Raw genomic sequence first — 16773 nt, forward strand, 5'->3', positions numbered from 1 at the left:
CTGCTTGCAAGGCAGAGACAACGCAGAAACCTGTATTTCATCCTATTTTGACACAAGAAGTTGAAATATAAACGAAATTGCCTGAAGACAGTTAGAGGTATGAGGCTTACCAGGAGTAAACTATGCCATGCAGATTTCTTGGCACTAGTGTTGATGTGCAAAAAATAAGAGAGCTCAGCTTGGCTCATGTTCTAGATCAATAGCAAGTTCTGATTTTTACAAAGTCATTTTTCAGATTAAGCATGTTTTGATCATGGTTTTCATATTTATTCCCTTTGTGTTAGGTTTTAATAAATAAAAAAACCGAGGACAACACTCAAGGTGTGTTTGGTTGACAGAGGATAAGGTTTTCAAATGTGCAGAAATAACTTTGAGTGAGAATGAAACTTTTCAGTGATTTATACTCTCTTGAAGGTTTTCTTTGAAATCATGTAACTTTTTACTGCAGTTTGCCTGCCAAATCAAGAAAAATAATCTGCACTATAACCTTGCGTTAAACCCCCAGCTAAATATTTGTCTTGTATTATGACTAAGATGGAAAACAATGTCTCATGGGAGGTCTCCCTTTCCAAGGTTGCATGTTGGCTGCTCGATTGTGGCTCTAAGGAACGTACACTTCACAACATGGTGACTAACTTTCTCCCCAACGAGCTGCCTCTACTGGAAGGAGTAGGCACGGGCCAAGGGGTGCAGAGCCTGGGGCTCAGTGCCAGTGGAGATCATTCTGGGCGGTACAGAGCAGCAATAGAGTCTGTGCTCATCTTCAATATCATGGACCAACTCCATAGCGAATTACGGAAGGAAAATCTGACAGGTAAAGATAGCTCCTCCACTTGGGGGCTGAGGGGGAGGGTAAAGGTAGCTGTGCTGCCACAGGCTGAATGATCAGTGTAGAAGAGAGGAGATTTGGAAGTTCTTAAGAATATTCAGTGGCAAAATGTTCACTTGTTAGAAGAGGGAACTTCCCGTGGAAGCACATCCGTTTTGTCAAGTCCCAAATATCCAGGAGGTTCATTGATTAAGGCAACAGCAGAATCTATTCTAGGTCTCTAAATCTGTCTGCCTTCCAGATGAGAACCCTGACCATTTTGAGAGGACTTGTGGTTCTGTCCGTGGTTTTTCATGAACATTTTCAAGTTTTTGCATTTCCTTGTCAAAAGCAATTCCTAAACCCTGTTCTGAAGGAGATTTCTTGCTCTTTTGCCTGCCCATGTAGCGTTGTTTGCCATGGATGTGTTATGTACAGGAAACTCTTGTGATCCCATAGTGAATGATACCATATGTTTGCACTAGTAATTGCTGAGTGCTTGCTGCTGTTTATAAACAAGCCATCAAAAACCCCAAACAAACCCAGAAGCACATACCTTTGGTAGTCTTTGATAGTTTCCCCTAAATTATACCCAAAGTCTAAGATGAGAGTCCAATCTCACTGAAGTACTTTATTGCAAGTTTACCACACATGTATGATTGTTACAACTAAACCTTAGTACCTTTTTAAAATATGTAGGTGGTGGAATGAAAGTGTATCAGGTTAGAAGGCCTTACATTATGCATGTCTGTGGTTTATAAAATGTTGATATACAAAGAGATGTGTATTTCTTGGGGAAAAAAATGACAGAAGCTGTTTACTGAAATACTTCTGTGATAAGAAGTTCTGGAACACTTCTCAGTGTGAAATATTTCTTCCAGAGAAATGTTTAGGAACAAAAGTATTCAAATGAAATCTATAGTAAAAGAATTTGGTGTGTTATAACATTCAGTATTTTAAAAACTGAGGATTCTCTTTTTTTTTTAATGAATCTGTTAATCTGCAGTTGATCTGTTTTATAAAAGTTTTTCTTGGGATTTGTACTTATTACAGATGTATTTTCTAAAGTGGAGATGCCCACCCACTATTGTTTAGCTCTGCTGGAGCTGAATGGCATTGGTTTTAGCACAGCAGCATATGAAACCCAGAAGCAGGTCATGCAAGCTAAACTGAGTGAGATAGAGACCAAGGCCTATCATCTTGCAGGGCACAGCTTCTCCTTGACCAGCCCTGATGACATTGCAGAGGTATGTGGGGCTTAGGGTGGAAGGGGAAGAACTCTCTCAGAAGTTAGTCTCAAGAGACTTTGGCTGAAACTAAGAAAAAAACTACTTCTTAGGCAGACGGCGTATGAAGAAAAGACAAAACGCAAACTCAACTCTGCTCAGAGTTGATTTGTCTTTATGCTCGTTATGAGCTTGCTGCCTGCAGGAGGCCTCCTGCTCTCCTGCTTGTTACTGATCATTCTGGTTTCTGCCAACTTCAGCAGAGATAAAGAAGGTGGAAGTGCAAATAAAAAACAAGTGGAAATAAGCATGTGGTTTATATGGGACCTTGGTTTGTCATGCACATGAGGGGATCTGCCAATTAAATCATAGAATCATAGAATCAGTTGTGTTGGAAGAGACCTCCGAGATCATCAAGTCCAATCCTTAATCCAACCCCACTTTGATTACTCAATCATGGCACTCAGTGCCACGTCCAGTCTCACCTTAAAAACCTCCAGGGTTGGAGAATCCACCACCTCCCTGGACAGGCCATTGCAATGCCTGACCACTTTGTAAAGAACTTCTTCCTGATATCCAACCTAAACCTCCCGTGGCAGAGCTTAAACCTGTGCCCCCTTGTCCTACTGTTGATTGCCTGAGAATAGACCAAATGGCTTGGAATATTTTGGATGAGTGGTTCAGGACAGGAGAGGCTTTTTTGCAGTATCAGTGTTCTACACATCAGATGTGATGTGGTGTCATGTAGTCTTGACTCCAGGAATACTTATACTGAATAAGTTGCATTATTGCCCTTGAGCCTGTGCAGACATGAAAGAGAAGTTAAGACTGCTTTAAAGATTTTGAGTCAACCACTGTGTGTTTTTAAGAACCTGTGTAGAACTGATTTTTTTAAAGTCTAAGAAACAGATTGCTCTGTAAATGAACAACACTGTTATTCCTGAAGAATTTCACTATATATATTTTTAATATAGGTTACATGGAGTCATTGGAATAGATTATAATGGCTGTGCGTGCTTTTTTCTCCCATTTTATTTTCTATATACTATTTTCTTGCTGAGGGGATGTACTTTATATGGAAGTAGTCAAAACTTGCAGGCAGCCTTCAGTAAAAGAAGTTCCACAGAAAAATTCCTCCTTTGTTGCAAATGTAGAAGTCTTCCTCAGTAACAGTAGTCTAAGTTAGAACTCCTGAAATAACACGACTTCAGTTTCACTCTTCTTCATGGAAAAGGGGAAAGAAAGTTTTTTTCTGAAATGCTGTTCTCTGAACTGCAGAAGGGGGAAATTTCTCACATGGAAATCTGTTATGAATCATGTAAATGTCTTGTATAGGTTAGTAGAACTTTACCCTACTAGTTTTTTGTCAGCAGAATTTCTGTGCTACTTAAATGTGTGAGAGAAGCTGCCTATTCCCTTCTGCCAGCTGTGAAATGGAACACAATAGCTGCTAAGTAGCGTATAATGCTACACAGAAATATAGAGTGAAAAATGAAGAGCTGTATTGTCTGTCACCAAGTGAGTGTAAACTTAATTTTCCAGTTTTTGGCAGTTTGTTAGAAAAATGAATATTCTAGCTATTCTATAAAAGGTATTTGTGACCACCTTCCTCTATGGCACTCATGTTTCTCTGAAGCCTGCTCCCTGCTAGCACTTCTTTTCTTTCACCAATGTCCTTCCCACTTTTAGTTATGTTAACATTACGTTTTATTACAGTTGACTGTCAGCAGTAACCTCACTTATTGGATGGAGTTAATTACCTTTTCCAAAAACATACCTCTGAACCCAGAGTGTTCAGAAAATGAGATTTTAAATTGCATTTTTTAGTTAATTAAAATGAGGAGGAATGACTTTGATAGCAGGGATCTTTAATCAGCTTTTTAATTACCTGAAGCATTTGTACTATCCTTTGGTTGGAACAAGCTGTTTAAGTGCTCAGTTGCTTTTGTTCTCTCCTGGGAGTAGCATGCAGAAACTGATTTGAAATGCTGGTCTCTTTCAGGTGTTGTTCCTGGAGCTGAAGTTGCCACAAAATGGAGATGTGAAGGTTCAAGGGAACAAGAAAACTCTGGGTTACACTAGAAGAGCAACTGCTAAAGGAAACAGGGTTAGATTAAGCAAGCAGTTGAGTACAACCAAGGTACTGTAAACCCTGATTCTAATCTGAAAGCAAATTTTAACTTCTTGTTGCTCCTCCAGTTACTACTGCTGGAAATTCAAACTGGATTTTATCATCTCTGTTAGCAGAGTTCATAACTCCTCCTCTCCTAAAGCTTGAGTGTAGTGAGGACATGACTATAAATGGCAAGCTTCAATAAGAATAAATCAGGCAAAATCTGATTTCCCAAATAATGTGTAAGACCAAAATAGTACAATAATCCTGTACAGCCAACAGCAGAAGAATTTTTCAACATCAGCTAGAAAGACCATGTCGATAAAATACAATATTTGTATTTTGTGCTTCAGAGAATTTGTCTTCAGAATGGCTGATCTGATGGCTTATCAAATTTAGTATATCAGAAGCTTGTATATATGTGAAGGCTACTGACATCCTTGCAGGTTGATAAATATTGTGGACCTGCATTAATACTTACTGCTGCAGGCTAAGGGGTGCTCTTGCCAGACAAGTGAAATTAGAAGAGATGTATGTTTCCTCTTTTCAGGGCTCATTAATCTGTGTTGTTTTCTTAGTTTTCCCTTGCTCAGTGTAGTCCGTGCTTGGAACACAAGTATTGATTTCTGAAACTCAAGTGGCAGCGAAGATGTTGAGTGCAAGTGGTGGTGGCAGAAAGGGAGCAAGAAGCAAAGGGAAGATTTCCTCCTTCTGTGATGTGGAGGGATGAGGCTGCAGCTGTTGCTGCATACTAAAAATGTTATTTTCAGAAACGTTTGCATGCCACTGTCTTTTGAAATTCTTGTTAATCCCTTCACATTTCTGATTAGGCTGAAAGGCTTTGATTGCTAGTGATCAGCTTTGTCTTTCAAGGAACATGGTCAAGGGATTCCCTTTGTGTTCCTAGTGTACAGATAGGAGAGAGCAGGGAGAAAAATATGCAAGAAGATGGAGGAGAAACATTAACATTGAACAAGAGGAGACAACGTAGGGGACCTATGGCAAGTCATGCTTTGTTTGATCATTTCAGGTGGTTTATTGGTTGGTACAGATTAAGAGTGAGGTTGCAAAAGTCCAAAGAGAATGATTGTCTTCTTGTGTGTAATAAAACTGCAGCTGTGTCTTGTGGTAACTTTGGTTGGTCAGGTGTAGGTGGTATAGGGGGAGAGGATATCGATTTAATTTTAAGGCAGTGACACTGGAAGCTCACTGTGGGTAAAGGAGTCGCCTTTCCCTGCAGAACTGCAAAACCTTACGATAAAGCTTTAAAGGCAGTTGATTAGTTGTGCCCTTTTCTCCCCACAAGGATGTTTTGGAGAAATTAAAGGCACTTCACCCATTGCCAGGGCTGATATTGGAATGGAGGAGGATCAACAATGCCATTACTAAAGTGGTATTTCCACTACAGAGGGAAAAGCGATTGAATTCTGCACTGGGAATGGAAAGGATATATCCAATTTCACAGACTCACACAGCTACAGGTGAGGAAATGTGTGCAAAATTGTAACTTCTTACTGGTTTCTTTTCTTTGTGTGTGTGTGTGCAGCTTTTCTGTGGGGAAAAGATAGGCAATCAAACCTGTGCTCAGCTTCAACCAAAAGAAAACACTGAAATACCTATTTGACATGAATCTAGAAGTCTAGATGTGTTTGAAACAGCTTTTATAGTTACTGAGAAGTATTAATCATTTATTGCTCATATTGGCATGTAAATCTCTGACCCCAGAACGGGTTCTGGATTTGAGTGTTTCTTACTAGTGTTACAGAGACAGGGAACCATTTCAAGCCCATTAAACCCAAATTATTTTTTCTTTTCTTTGGTTTTCTCAGTGGTCCTGTCCTGTCCTGCCCTTCTGCCCCTTGTATTTTGGAGATGCAGAGAGTGTGCACCTGTGTTAAGTTAGAGAAACTCCTTTTGGACCCTTATTTTGTTCTGCCTTGTCTTCTTTCTCAGGTCGAATAGCCTTCACAGAGCCAAATATCCAGAATGTACCAAGAGATTTTGAGATTGAAATGCCAACTGTGGTTGAAGAAAGCCCACCCTCCCAAACCCGTGGAAATTTTAATTCTCGTGCTGTTTTGGGGAGCAGGTAGGAGAATCTTGGCAAAGCTTCTGTCTAATCTTCCCATCTTAATGCGGTTGGGCTGTCAAATTTCTCTTTTCTGACTTCACCCATGGCTGCTGTCATGTCAGTATGACTTGTTATTCAGTGTTTCTCTTACAGGGGAATAAACACCTAAAAATCAGTGATACATGAAAGACATAATAATACTAACAACATGTGGTTTCATGTAGCCATTTGCTTTTTGAAGTTCCTTGTGAAATCCTACAGTGGGATAAGCATTATGCTCCCAGCTGGTTGGGTGAAAATCCTGAGTATGAAAAGTAACTAAACTGAAGTTAGGATCTAGTTTGACTTACTCTGTAAGAAGCTAAAGAAAGGATTTGTGTTATGCTGTGCAGCTCCTTGTGTAGGGAAGCATGGATGAACATAATTTTCATTTTGTGTTAATAATTTAATTTGTGATAATGACCTGCAAGAGCTATCAGGTAGCAGAAAAAGATTTCTCGATTTGGTTTCTGTTAACCAAATGCCTTATTTTCTATGATTCTACTTTGACAGCATTACATAACAAAGCCTAAACAGTTGTGTGGGAGTCCAGTGAAATACTGATGTTGATCTTACAGCAATTAGCTTGTGAGCTTTGAGGCTTCATACTTGATGGTGTTTTTCATAGAATCATAGAGTCATAGAAGCATAGAATCGATTGGGTTGGAAAAGACCTCCGAGATCATCAAGTCCAGCCCTTGGTCCAACTCCAGTCCCTTTACCAGATCATGGCACTCAGTGCCACGGCCAATCTCAGTTTAAAAACCTCCAGGGATGGTGAATCCACCACCTCTCTGGGCAGCCCATTCCAATGCCTGATTACTCTCTCTGCAAAGAATTTTTTTCTGATATTCAACTTAAATTTCCCCTGGCAGAGCTTGAGCCCGTGCCCCCTTGTCCTGTTTCTGAGTGCCTGGGAGAAGAGACCAACCCCCACTTGGCTAGAACTTCCCTTCAGGTAGTTCTAGACAGTGAGGAGGTCACCTCTGAGCCTCCTCTTCTCCAGGCTAAACACCCCCAGCTCCCTCAGCCTCTCCCCATAGGGCTTATGCTCCAGTCCCTTCACCAGCCTTGTTGCTCTTGTCTGGACCCACTCCAGCCCCTCAATATCCTTTCTGAACTGAGGGGCCCAGAACTGAACACAACACTCAAGGTGTGACCTCACCAAGGCAGAGTGCAGGGGTAGGATCACTGCCCTGGGCCTGCTGGCCACGCTATTTTTGATACAGGACAGGATCCCATTTGCCTTCTTGGCCACCTGGACACACTGTTGGCTCATGTTAAGCTTCCTGTCAGTTAGTACCCCCAGGTCCCTTTCTGCCTGACTGCTCTCCAGCCCTTTCAGTTTCCTTTTTCTTTCAGGTTCTTGTCCCACCTCTGTCATCTAAGTGACTTTTATAAGTTTTTTTGCAACAGCAAGATGTAAGAAATTTGAGACATTTTTTAGCTCTTTTGTCTGGTGCTACCCTTGGGTGGTAGGTCACGGAAAGAGAGCTCAGGAGTTGCAGGATCTTGTCCATCTCTCTTTAGAAGAACCAGGCCTAGCCATGGAGGCAGAAATGTCCTTCTGGGGTAAAGCTCTGGCAGTGCTCAGGCTAGCAACATCTTTGCAGGATGGTTGAGGAATGTGTCATGTTCTGAAGAGTCTTCCCTTTAGAGGAGTGGCTCATCAAAGAAATGCAGTGCCTGCCAAACTTCGAGAGGTCTGTTTCTCAGGCTGATTTTCCTGCATTTTCCTACATTTCTTAGTTAAGCAGTCACTGTGTTAGGAAGATGGCCAGTCCTAAAGGCAAAGAAATAACTACTGGCACAAAAGAAACTGTTGTGCAGCCTACATTTTACAGCCCTTCTAAGCTTTGGTCCAAACTGTCTATTATCTTACTAACTTCTATTACTACTCTTTCCTCTTGTTGTTAGAAGCTTCTGACCAAAGGAGTGTAGTTAAATTAGTTTATGGTATAAAGCCCTTACTCATTTAACTAAGTTGAGAACCTATGCCGAACAGTGGAGTTTTCTGTAGTGCCCAGACATGCAGTTGTCCCTCATCTTTATTTCTCTTGAAAAATTATTTCTGTGATTTTAGTGCCATCTTTCATCTCATTGATCCCTACCATTCCTGAAATTACAACATTTAAGAAGAAAAGGAAATTGCACGAGGGAAAAGCCATGATGTCTTTTCTGTGCTTTGGTGAAACTAATCTTGATCTTAGAGATAGGTTTTCATTTTGATGAAGAATTTTCTCTGATATCTGACCCAAACATCAAGGACTTAGAAAGGTCTTTTGCCTTCCAATTGAAAAACCTGGTGGACTAGCTGGTGGGTTCGTGCTGATGGCAGTAGGTGGTGTGAATATGCCCTGATGGATACAATTCCATCTGCAGCTACAAGTGACTTGGTGGACCAGGAGAGTAAGCAAGACCTGATAGGATGCAGAGCACTTGAGTTACACTGTAAATGTCTAGTCTTCTAGAAAAGTAAGTTGAGTTCCTCTGGGGCAATTTTTTCCTTCGTCTTTAGGTAGGAAATGTGCAGTGTTTCATGACCATGTCTTCTGCAGCTTCTGCTTCGATTTTACAGGCTTAACTTGTGTATGTGTGTGCCTGTGCAGTCATGAGGGTGATGTTATGGGGGAAATGTTTCTGTCTTGGCTGGGTATGGGCTGGTGTCTGAATTCTGTATAGGAGAAAGATGTTGAGAGACAACAGCTCTCAAAGTAGGGTGTTGACTTCTTAGGGTTCTTGTAGGACTCCTTTGCTGTCTTTCTGGAATGCACTCATCACAAATCTGGGGCCATTCATCTTACTTGTTTTGAAGTGGAATTATCCAATTTCTGAACCAAATACTTAATGTACTATGAAGATTTATACCTAAATCTTTTCAGAGTCAGTAAATCCTTTCAGGTGTTTATGTTGTCTCTGTCCAGCTCCTCCATGGTCAAATTCAGGTATGGATTGTCTGAAGAGTGCAATAGAGGCTACTGTGTCTTTCACTGATTCTTTGTGGCAAAAGTGATTGTGCATCTCTTAGTGTTTTAGAAATTGGTGAAGAGCAGTCATTCTTTGTCTCCACAGATGTAGAAAGCGTTCCAGTATTTTGCCTAATGGACTAAAGTTCCAGGCTGCAGACAGATCCGAAGAAAGGGGAATACCGTTTTCTGTTAGTATGAGGCATGCTTTTGTTCCCTTCCCAGGTAATGCCCAGATCCTGCCCTGTAATTCTTAAGTATACAGTTAACAAAAAACCCTAGTTGTAATGAAGAGTTAAGAATTGATAACAGTATGTATGTTTGAGCTGCCTACTTGAAAAACTAATGCAGGAGTTAGCATGCCTTCAAAATTATTACAAGACTGTAAAAGAGAGTTTCAGTTGGGGAAAGTATTCAACTGTTATAATTCACATGCTCATACCTTCATTTCTTCTTTAAGAGCACCTGTTTTTTAAGGAGGTAGCTCAGGCAGCTCCTAATATACAAATTGCACTCTGTCTAGTGTTCTTTCTATCCAAATGTCAGTTCTTACATTGCCTGTCCTGGCTCCGACCCCTGGACAGATAGATGTTGATGTGGTTTTGATGGGTTCCAGATGCAGAGAGACTGGATGTAAAGCAGGCAGGTCTGAGCACTGGGGAAAAAAGGCAAGAATCTGATAGAAATTGCTGTGGAAAATGAAGATGGACAGGTTGAGTCCTTGCTGGAAAGCTGGATGGAATGTTGGAGTAATTTATGAAATAATGATTTTGATAACTTCTTGGCTTCAGGTGGCTTAATTTTGGCTGCTGATTACTCTCAGCTTGAACTGAGGATCCTTGCTCATTTGTCTAGTGACTGTCGGCTCATTCAAGCCTTGAACAGTGGTACTGATGTCTTTAAGAGCATTGCAGCGGAATGGAAAATGATTGACCCTGAAGCTGTTGGAGACAGAACTAGGCAACAAGCTAAGCAGGTAATTTTAGGAGAAAAGAAATCAGTAGCAGCTTTCTGGGCAGGAAGGTTCACTGTTCAACACATTGTGGAGTCACAATAGTGTGTTTTTTTGTTTGAGTTCGGCCGTGATTATTCAGTCGTTGCTTTATATATTCTCCCATTCCCAGTATGTTTCAACTGGAGCTGTCAGGGTTTGAGGGTGGAGAAAAGCAGCATGAATGGCTTGGACTTAGAGGTGATGTCTCTTCTTGAGTACTTGTCTTTGTTACCATACCCTTGTCTTCTAGTGAATCACATTTTGTTTTGGCTCTGGTTTCTCTGCATGGCTCACCATATGGTTGCGACTCTTCACACTGTCCTCGGGCAGATTTGCTATGGAATCATCTATGGAATAGGAGCAAAATCCTTAGGAGAGCAGATGGGGATTGATGAAAATGAAGCTGCCAGTTACATTGAATCCTTCAAATCAAGATACACAGGTTTGGATATGGCTGTTTGGGAGCTGGGTGGTGGTAGTTTTTGTTTTTAATTCCTTCTCTCTCTGTCTATTCAAATCCTAAATTTGTCTCGACCTACTAATCCTGTGTCTTTAAAAAGCTTTTAATTTTGAAAATGTCCAGCACAGCAAACACAGCAGTTTGATACTCCATAATGTTTTACTCTACTCTCTGGTTTTATTCACCTTTAGAATGTTGTTGTTTACTTCTTACATTAATTGTTTTGTTCTTATTTTAATTAATTAATAAGCCTTGGGAATTACTTTTAAAGCTCTTAAGTTTCTGAATAAGAAACATGCTTTTCCTTATTTAAACACACAGCTTCAAATGGTATGCAATGAAACTTTAGACCATGCTTCTTATAATTTTAAATACAACCATTTCTTCTGCTCTTCTGCTTTCATAGAGTTTTAAACTGTTTTGTATATAACCTTTAAATTTTTATCCAGCTGCTCAGAGGAGCTCTCTCATGTTATGTAAAAAGCCACTGCTGTGTTTCTAAGAAGCATTTTAATTTTTAGGAAAGCTGTAGAGAGAATAGAGCTGCAATCAGAAAAAGAATGGAAGGTAAATGGGACAAGAGGCAGCTAGCTCTAGTCATAGAACTTGGAAATTAACTGGAAAATTATGTTCTGAATATTTAGAGTTTGTTTCTTCAGGAGACAGAGGCTGAGAAATTGTTTTCTATTAAGGGTCTGTTTAGTCTCCAGTAATTTCTGGATAGTCTGTGCTTCGTGACCATTAGAAATGACTTTCTGCCTCCACTCTGTCAGTACATGTGCATACATACAAACTCTGCAGAGTACCTTATATTGTAACTTCACTTCTCATGGATTTCCACTTGATATGTATTGCCAGGCTGACCTGCTAAATTACTTTTCTAATGAATTGACCAATGCTGTCAGTCTTAATTTTGAATAGCTCCTTTTACATTTTATGTTTTGTAAACTTGAAAAGAACCTGTCTGAAGTTAACTTTTCCCCCTTTAGTACAGTTGTTACCTGAACTTGCAGTGAAAGGGACTCTTCCCTGTCTCACCTTTCTTTGACCTACATTTCTTTTTAACGCTCTCGGTGGATTCACTCCTTCCCTTGCAAAGTGCAGGTGGGTGAGTTTCTTTCATCCTGGAATCTGAAGTGACACAGCCTGAAGTCAGGCAGCCTGAGGCATCAAGGGCTCTGTCTTCTGCTTTCAATTTACTCCCTTCCTACTACTTGTCTTTCCAGTGCTGGTCCAAGTTCTGACCTCTCCATTATCAATAATACATATATGACCCTCTGTGCCTGGGCCCTGTGCAGAATGGACTTCCTACCTCCTTGTGCACAGCCAGATATCCTGACACTATGCACTCTTTTCCACCTCAAAAATCTGAATACGTTTTACAGCAGAGCTGCAAGCAGCCTGAATGAGTGATCATGTGCCTTTGTCCACTGATGGGGCCAAGGAAATTTAAAGAATTATCTCTCTGCTGCTTAAGTGTCCCAGATGACTTACAATGACCCCAGTGAGAAGTCGACATGGAACATCAGCTGTATTACAGAAAACTGTTTTCCTTTCACAGGGGTTCAGAAATTCTTGAGGGAGACTGTGCAGAGCTGCCAAAGAGATGGGTTTGTGCAGACCATCCTGGGAAGACGGCGATACTTGACAGCTATCAAAGATCCAAATCCCTACAGTAAAGCTCATGTATGTTGAGTGCAGTGTCTTTTTTAAAACTTATTTTTTAAAAATTTTAAAATATTAGATTTCTTTGCATAGCCATTTCTGCAGTTTTACAAGGTTTGTGAGCCATCTTGGTAATGACCTTCCACTTCTCACTTAGTTCGTTGTTCCCTCAGTTGTTCTCTGAATAACAGAGGTTTTGTCATGGTCTGTTTGACGTAAGTCTTCTGTGACTGGGTGTGCAGGTGTCATCACTGTGCTAACCTCACTTCAGAACTCCCACGTTGAAACTGGAGTGACTAATTTATTGAAATCAGTGGACATGATTTTAATAAGCCTTCACACAGTGATATGCTTTAACTCTTCAGCCTGAGTTGCTCCCACTCAGCAGTCTTCATATGTTAAATGCTGTCAGCACTTGAACAAGAAAGGGCATTTAAGTCCTTTATTTTTGGTGTATTTGTTCCTTTTTTTACTTTCCCTCAAAGGAAATTGTTCTAACTTGTTAGGCAAATATTTACTTAGTGTATGCCTTTGCACTGGCATTACTTTTTTCCAAGGTCATTTTGCACACATCTGTCATACACGTCACTTCAGCAAGAGTGAATTGACTCCCTGGGGAGGTGTTGGTGCATTTCTGTGGAGAGGAAGCATAATATTTCTAAGTAGAAAGATGGATCAGGTTGTGTGGAATTAAAGACTAGAGTGGAAGAAGGAGGAGGTGGGGGAGTTTGTACTCCAAATAGTTGACAAGAAGACTGTCAAAAAGCTTTTGAAATTATTTGACTATTTGATCTGAAGAATACTTCATCAGGAAACTTTGTAGATGCATCTTCTGTTCAACTTTGATTTATTCTCTAAAATCATATTAAAGACCAGTTAATAAATTATCTACACTTTCATTTCAGTATCCTCATAACTTTTTGCTCATGGTTCAGCTGTAACCAAGGAGGGAAGAACCTTTGAATACAGTTCTCTTGTCTGAGGAGGGGATTAGTAGAGAGATTGCTTGTGTCAATAAAAATGGTGGTCTGGTGTGTTTTTGCAGAGTTGTAATGCTCTGGCAGTCAGGATTCAATGTAGAGACTAGATTGTTAGTCCACGAAATCAAGCTTCTTGCCTTTGGTTATCTATTCTTGATGGTTTTGAACATAAGCAGAAGTGTCTTGTAATAACTGTGAGATTTTTCTACTCCTTGTGAAACTGTTACCATGTGTATATGCTTCCTCCTTCTGACTCTTGCAGGTTCTGACTCTTGCAGGTTATTACCCTTGATATTCATTCATTTTAAATTTCTGGAAATCCTTCTTTTCTCAGTCACCTGGAGAGATTTTGTGTCTGAAGGTAGTATATAATGTGTCTGTCTTTCACGCAGATAGAACACACTCTTTATGTGGAAGTTTTATTATGCCCTGTATTTATTATTTTTGATTAAGTACATATGACATGCTGGATTTGACTGATTTTACTCGGGGTGAGTTCTGAGAACAACTGTCTCCTTTCAGGCAGAGCGACAGGCTGTGAATACAACTGTTCAGGGATCGGCTGCAGATATCGTCAAAACAGCCACTGTGAACATTCAGAGACGCCTGGAAGCTTTCTCCTCTGTCATCAAGTCCCATGGACATCTGGAGAACTCCTTCCAAAGAGATAAGACTGGTATGCTTGTCTCTTCTTTGCACACGAGAGCAAAATTTGCAGTGTTACTAATGTTAAAAAAAAAGCCTGAAAAAAGGTTAGTGCCTTTGGGCCTGGAGGTGATTTGCTTTATTTCCTGGCCGTGGTAAATCTAGTGGGCAAAAAAGTCATAAGGAAGGAGGGAGAATGCCTGCTCAACACATAAACTAAAACAAATGCTGTGATAGAACAGAAACTCCAAGTACTTCAGAGCAGATCTTGCAAAGGTTGGCAGTGAGAATTCATGTGTGATGTGGTCTGTGATGCCACAACCGAATTGTTCAAAAATAGGAAGGTGAAACTGAGCAGATACTCCGGCTTCAGAGGCAGTGAAAAGATTGAGTGGGACAGCTTCTATTTCCAAAAATACATTTTTTGGTTAGAATTAAGGCTGGAATTTGTTGGCTGGAATTTGATATACAGAGACTCACAAGAGTATTATATGAAGCACTTATCAGCATAATTTTTTTCGTGCTGCAGATAGCAAAGTTGTGCTGGAGTGTTTATTCCCAGGGGAGTGCCACAAAGGCTTTTTTAGCATAATGTCAACAGTGTTTCGTTCACCAGACATATATTTTTAGAAAGATAACTTAAGAGGTGGAATACTATATTTCTTTGATAATTCTTTTGCTTCAATTGAAACATGAAGTTGTCTTAATATGAAGAGTCTGATTTGTAAACTAAATAATTAATTGCCAAACCTCTAAAAATATGTCAAGGAGTTTTTTTCTGGAGATACAAAATTCAGAGGTTGGCTATGAGTGGAAGGCATATGCTTGGCAGAACTTCACAAGCCTTCCAGGAGCAGCAGCTACTGATCTTTGGCCAGTGTAAGTGTGGGAAGGCCAGTAGATGCGTTTGTGGCACTTTTCCCCTGCACTGATACTTAGTGTTTGAAGAACTTGAAGAAATTCTCTTTCAGCAAGTTAGAAATGCCTGTACCATCAGAGGAGCATCCTGCATCACGTGGCACCTTCAACATTGCTGCTTCAGTGTGAGGCTTGTGTTAGGAACTGATGCTTTGAAACACTCTCTGTGAACTGAAGTTGTCCTGTTAGCTAACCTGAGAAATAAATAACTTCTGAGTCTGTGTCTGTGAGGTTGTGTTTGTTTATTTAAAAAAACCAACAGCTTTTACCATGGAAGGGTTTGTTATATGTTTTGTCAGGGAAGGCCTATCAGGATCCTGGTTTTGTGAGCTGCTTATTTGTTTATTCAATAACTGCTCTTTTTTTATCCCCTGTATTTTACTCAGTAACTACAGTTTCAGAAAGTACATTTGGAAGGAGACCTACTGCTTTTTTAGACTAGCCATTAAAACGTTTCTGGAAGAAAAGCAGAATTCATTGCCAGAGAGAATGTTGTAAACCAGTTTCTCATTAAACTTGACATGATTTTGTTTAAAATTTACTTTTAAAACAGATGGTTCAGGAGAACACAACTGTCTCTTGTTTCAGTTCTGATTCATAACTTTATAATCTAAGGCTGAAATGTTTATGTCTCAAATACTTTTCATTAACATTTTTCCCTCAGTAGGTATAGAAATACTGATAGAATAGTAATGTTTTGTGGTTTTATCTGTAGGCGTGGGCTTTTCATTTTTTAAGTTCCTCATGTTCTTTTTTTCGGCATTGGGAACATGCAGAGGTTTTTGATGCAAGAAACATGCTTTTGATTATGGTATCTAACAAAACCTGCTCTTCACCTGTGTAGGAAGGCTGTCGAGGAAGAGAAACGCAGGGATGCTACGTCCTGTCAGCGGAGGTTTTTTTATCCTCCAGCTGCACGATGAGCTGCTTTATGAAGTTGCAGAAGATGATGTCATCCAGGTATGGCCCTGTGGTTGCTTTTTCAGCTCTCTACTGCTTTACAGTGTTTCAAACCATCCTTCCCTCTAGCAGCTTACGTTCTCTTCCCTGGATCCCCTCTCTCTGGGGGCTGAGATGTCTGTGAAAACAAAACTGAATTGGATGAAAAAATGTTTGCATGCTTGATCCCTTTATTTTCAGACTAAAGCCATCCTTGTGGCTGAAGTTCATTTTCAATGTGTGCTTTGCTGCTTATAACAGCAGTTCATACAACTTCTCTGCAAGTCTTGATGAGTAAAGTAACTTAGTATTGTTGACAGGTGTAGTGTTTCCTCATCTGGAGGTATTTTTACCTCCCTGTGTACACTCTGGTGCCTAACTCAGAATGTGTATTGTTCCTCTGGTTTGTATTCTGTGTAGGGAAATGAGGACTGTCCTTTTGGTGCTTGTTTCCTCCTTCCCTACCTGTCTTCCTGGTAGGAGCATTATGGTGTTGCTTGGCAGCATGGTAGGAACAAGACATGTTCTGTGTGGACTTGAGGTATCTGTGTGTGTGCCCTTCCTCCCTCAAGGCACTCCTGTGCCTGGGCACAGAAGTGTCTGTGTGACAGCTTTCAGTGGCAAGTGTTTTAGCCTCGTGTTGGCAGCTCAGTGTTTTCCCAAGTCCTGAGCACAAAAACAGGAAGGCTCCCAGGCTGTGCCTCCGTGTTTTGGGGATGTGTTTCTTCCACTTCTGCTCACGCACATCTTTAATGACAGAAGGTCATTTCCTGATGGCAAGCAGCAACTCCTAGTCTGAGAGAGCTTTCAGCAATACTGACTGGCCTGAGCATATATATATTTTAATTTAAATAAGAACAAAACGTTTAATATTTTTCTCTTGAATATCAGCTCGAACTTTTGCTCATTTTGCCAGCTTTGTTCAGACATCTGCTGCTTCAATCTGGGC

The 16773-nt window shown here is 40.4% G+C and overlaps 1 protein-coding gene across 2 annotated transcripts in view; it reads left to right on the forward strand.

The window, feature by feature from the left end:
* The window catches only part of POLQ (DNA polymerase theta), a 59771-nt gene that overhangs the window by 35421 nt on the left and 7577 nt on the right, over positions 1 to 16773 (forward strand). For both annotated transcript variants that reach the window (XM_071559846.1, XM_071559839.1), the window contains 11 exons: positions 574 to 814; positions 1862 to 2055; positions 4037 to 4174; positions 5454 to 5628; positions 6101 to 6236; positions 9330 to 9448; positions 10015 to 10199; positions 10548 to 10659; positions 12239 to 12363; positions 13845 to 13998; positions 15730 to 15845. In XM_071559846.1, coding sequence (XP_071415947.1) covers positions 574 to 814; positions 1862 to 2055; positions 4037 to 4174; positions 5454 to 5628; positions 6101 to 6236; positions 9330 to 9448; positions 10015 to 10199; positions 10548 to 10659; positions 12239 to 12363; positions 13845 to 13998; positions 15730 to 15845 — 1695 coding nt within the window. The remainder of the gene's footprint in view (positions 1 to 573; positions 815 to 1861; positions 2056 to 4036; positions 4175 to 5453; positions 5629 to 6100; positions 6237 to 9329; positions 9449 to 10014; positions 10200 to 10547; positions 10660 to 12238; positions 12364 to 13844; positions 13999 to 15729; positions 15846 to 16773) is intronic.

This window comes from Pithys albifrons, chromosome 1, assembly GCF_047495875.1.
Source record: "Pithys albifrons albifrons isolate INPA30051 chromosome 1, PitAlb_v1, whole genome shotgun sequence".
NCBI lineage: Eukaryota > Metazoa > Chordata > Aves > Passeriformes > Thamnophilidae > Pithys > Pithys albifrons.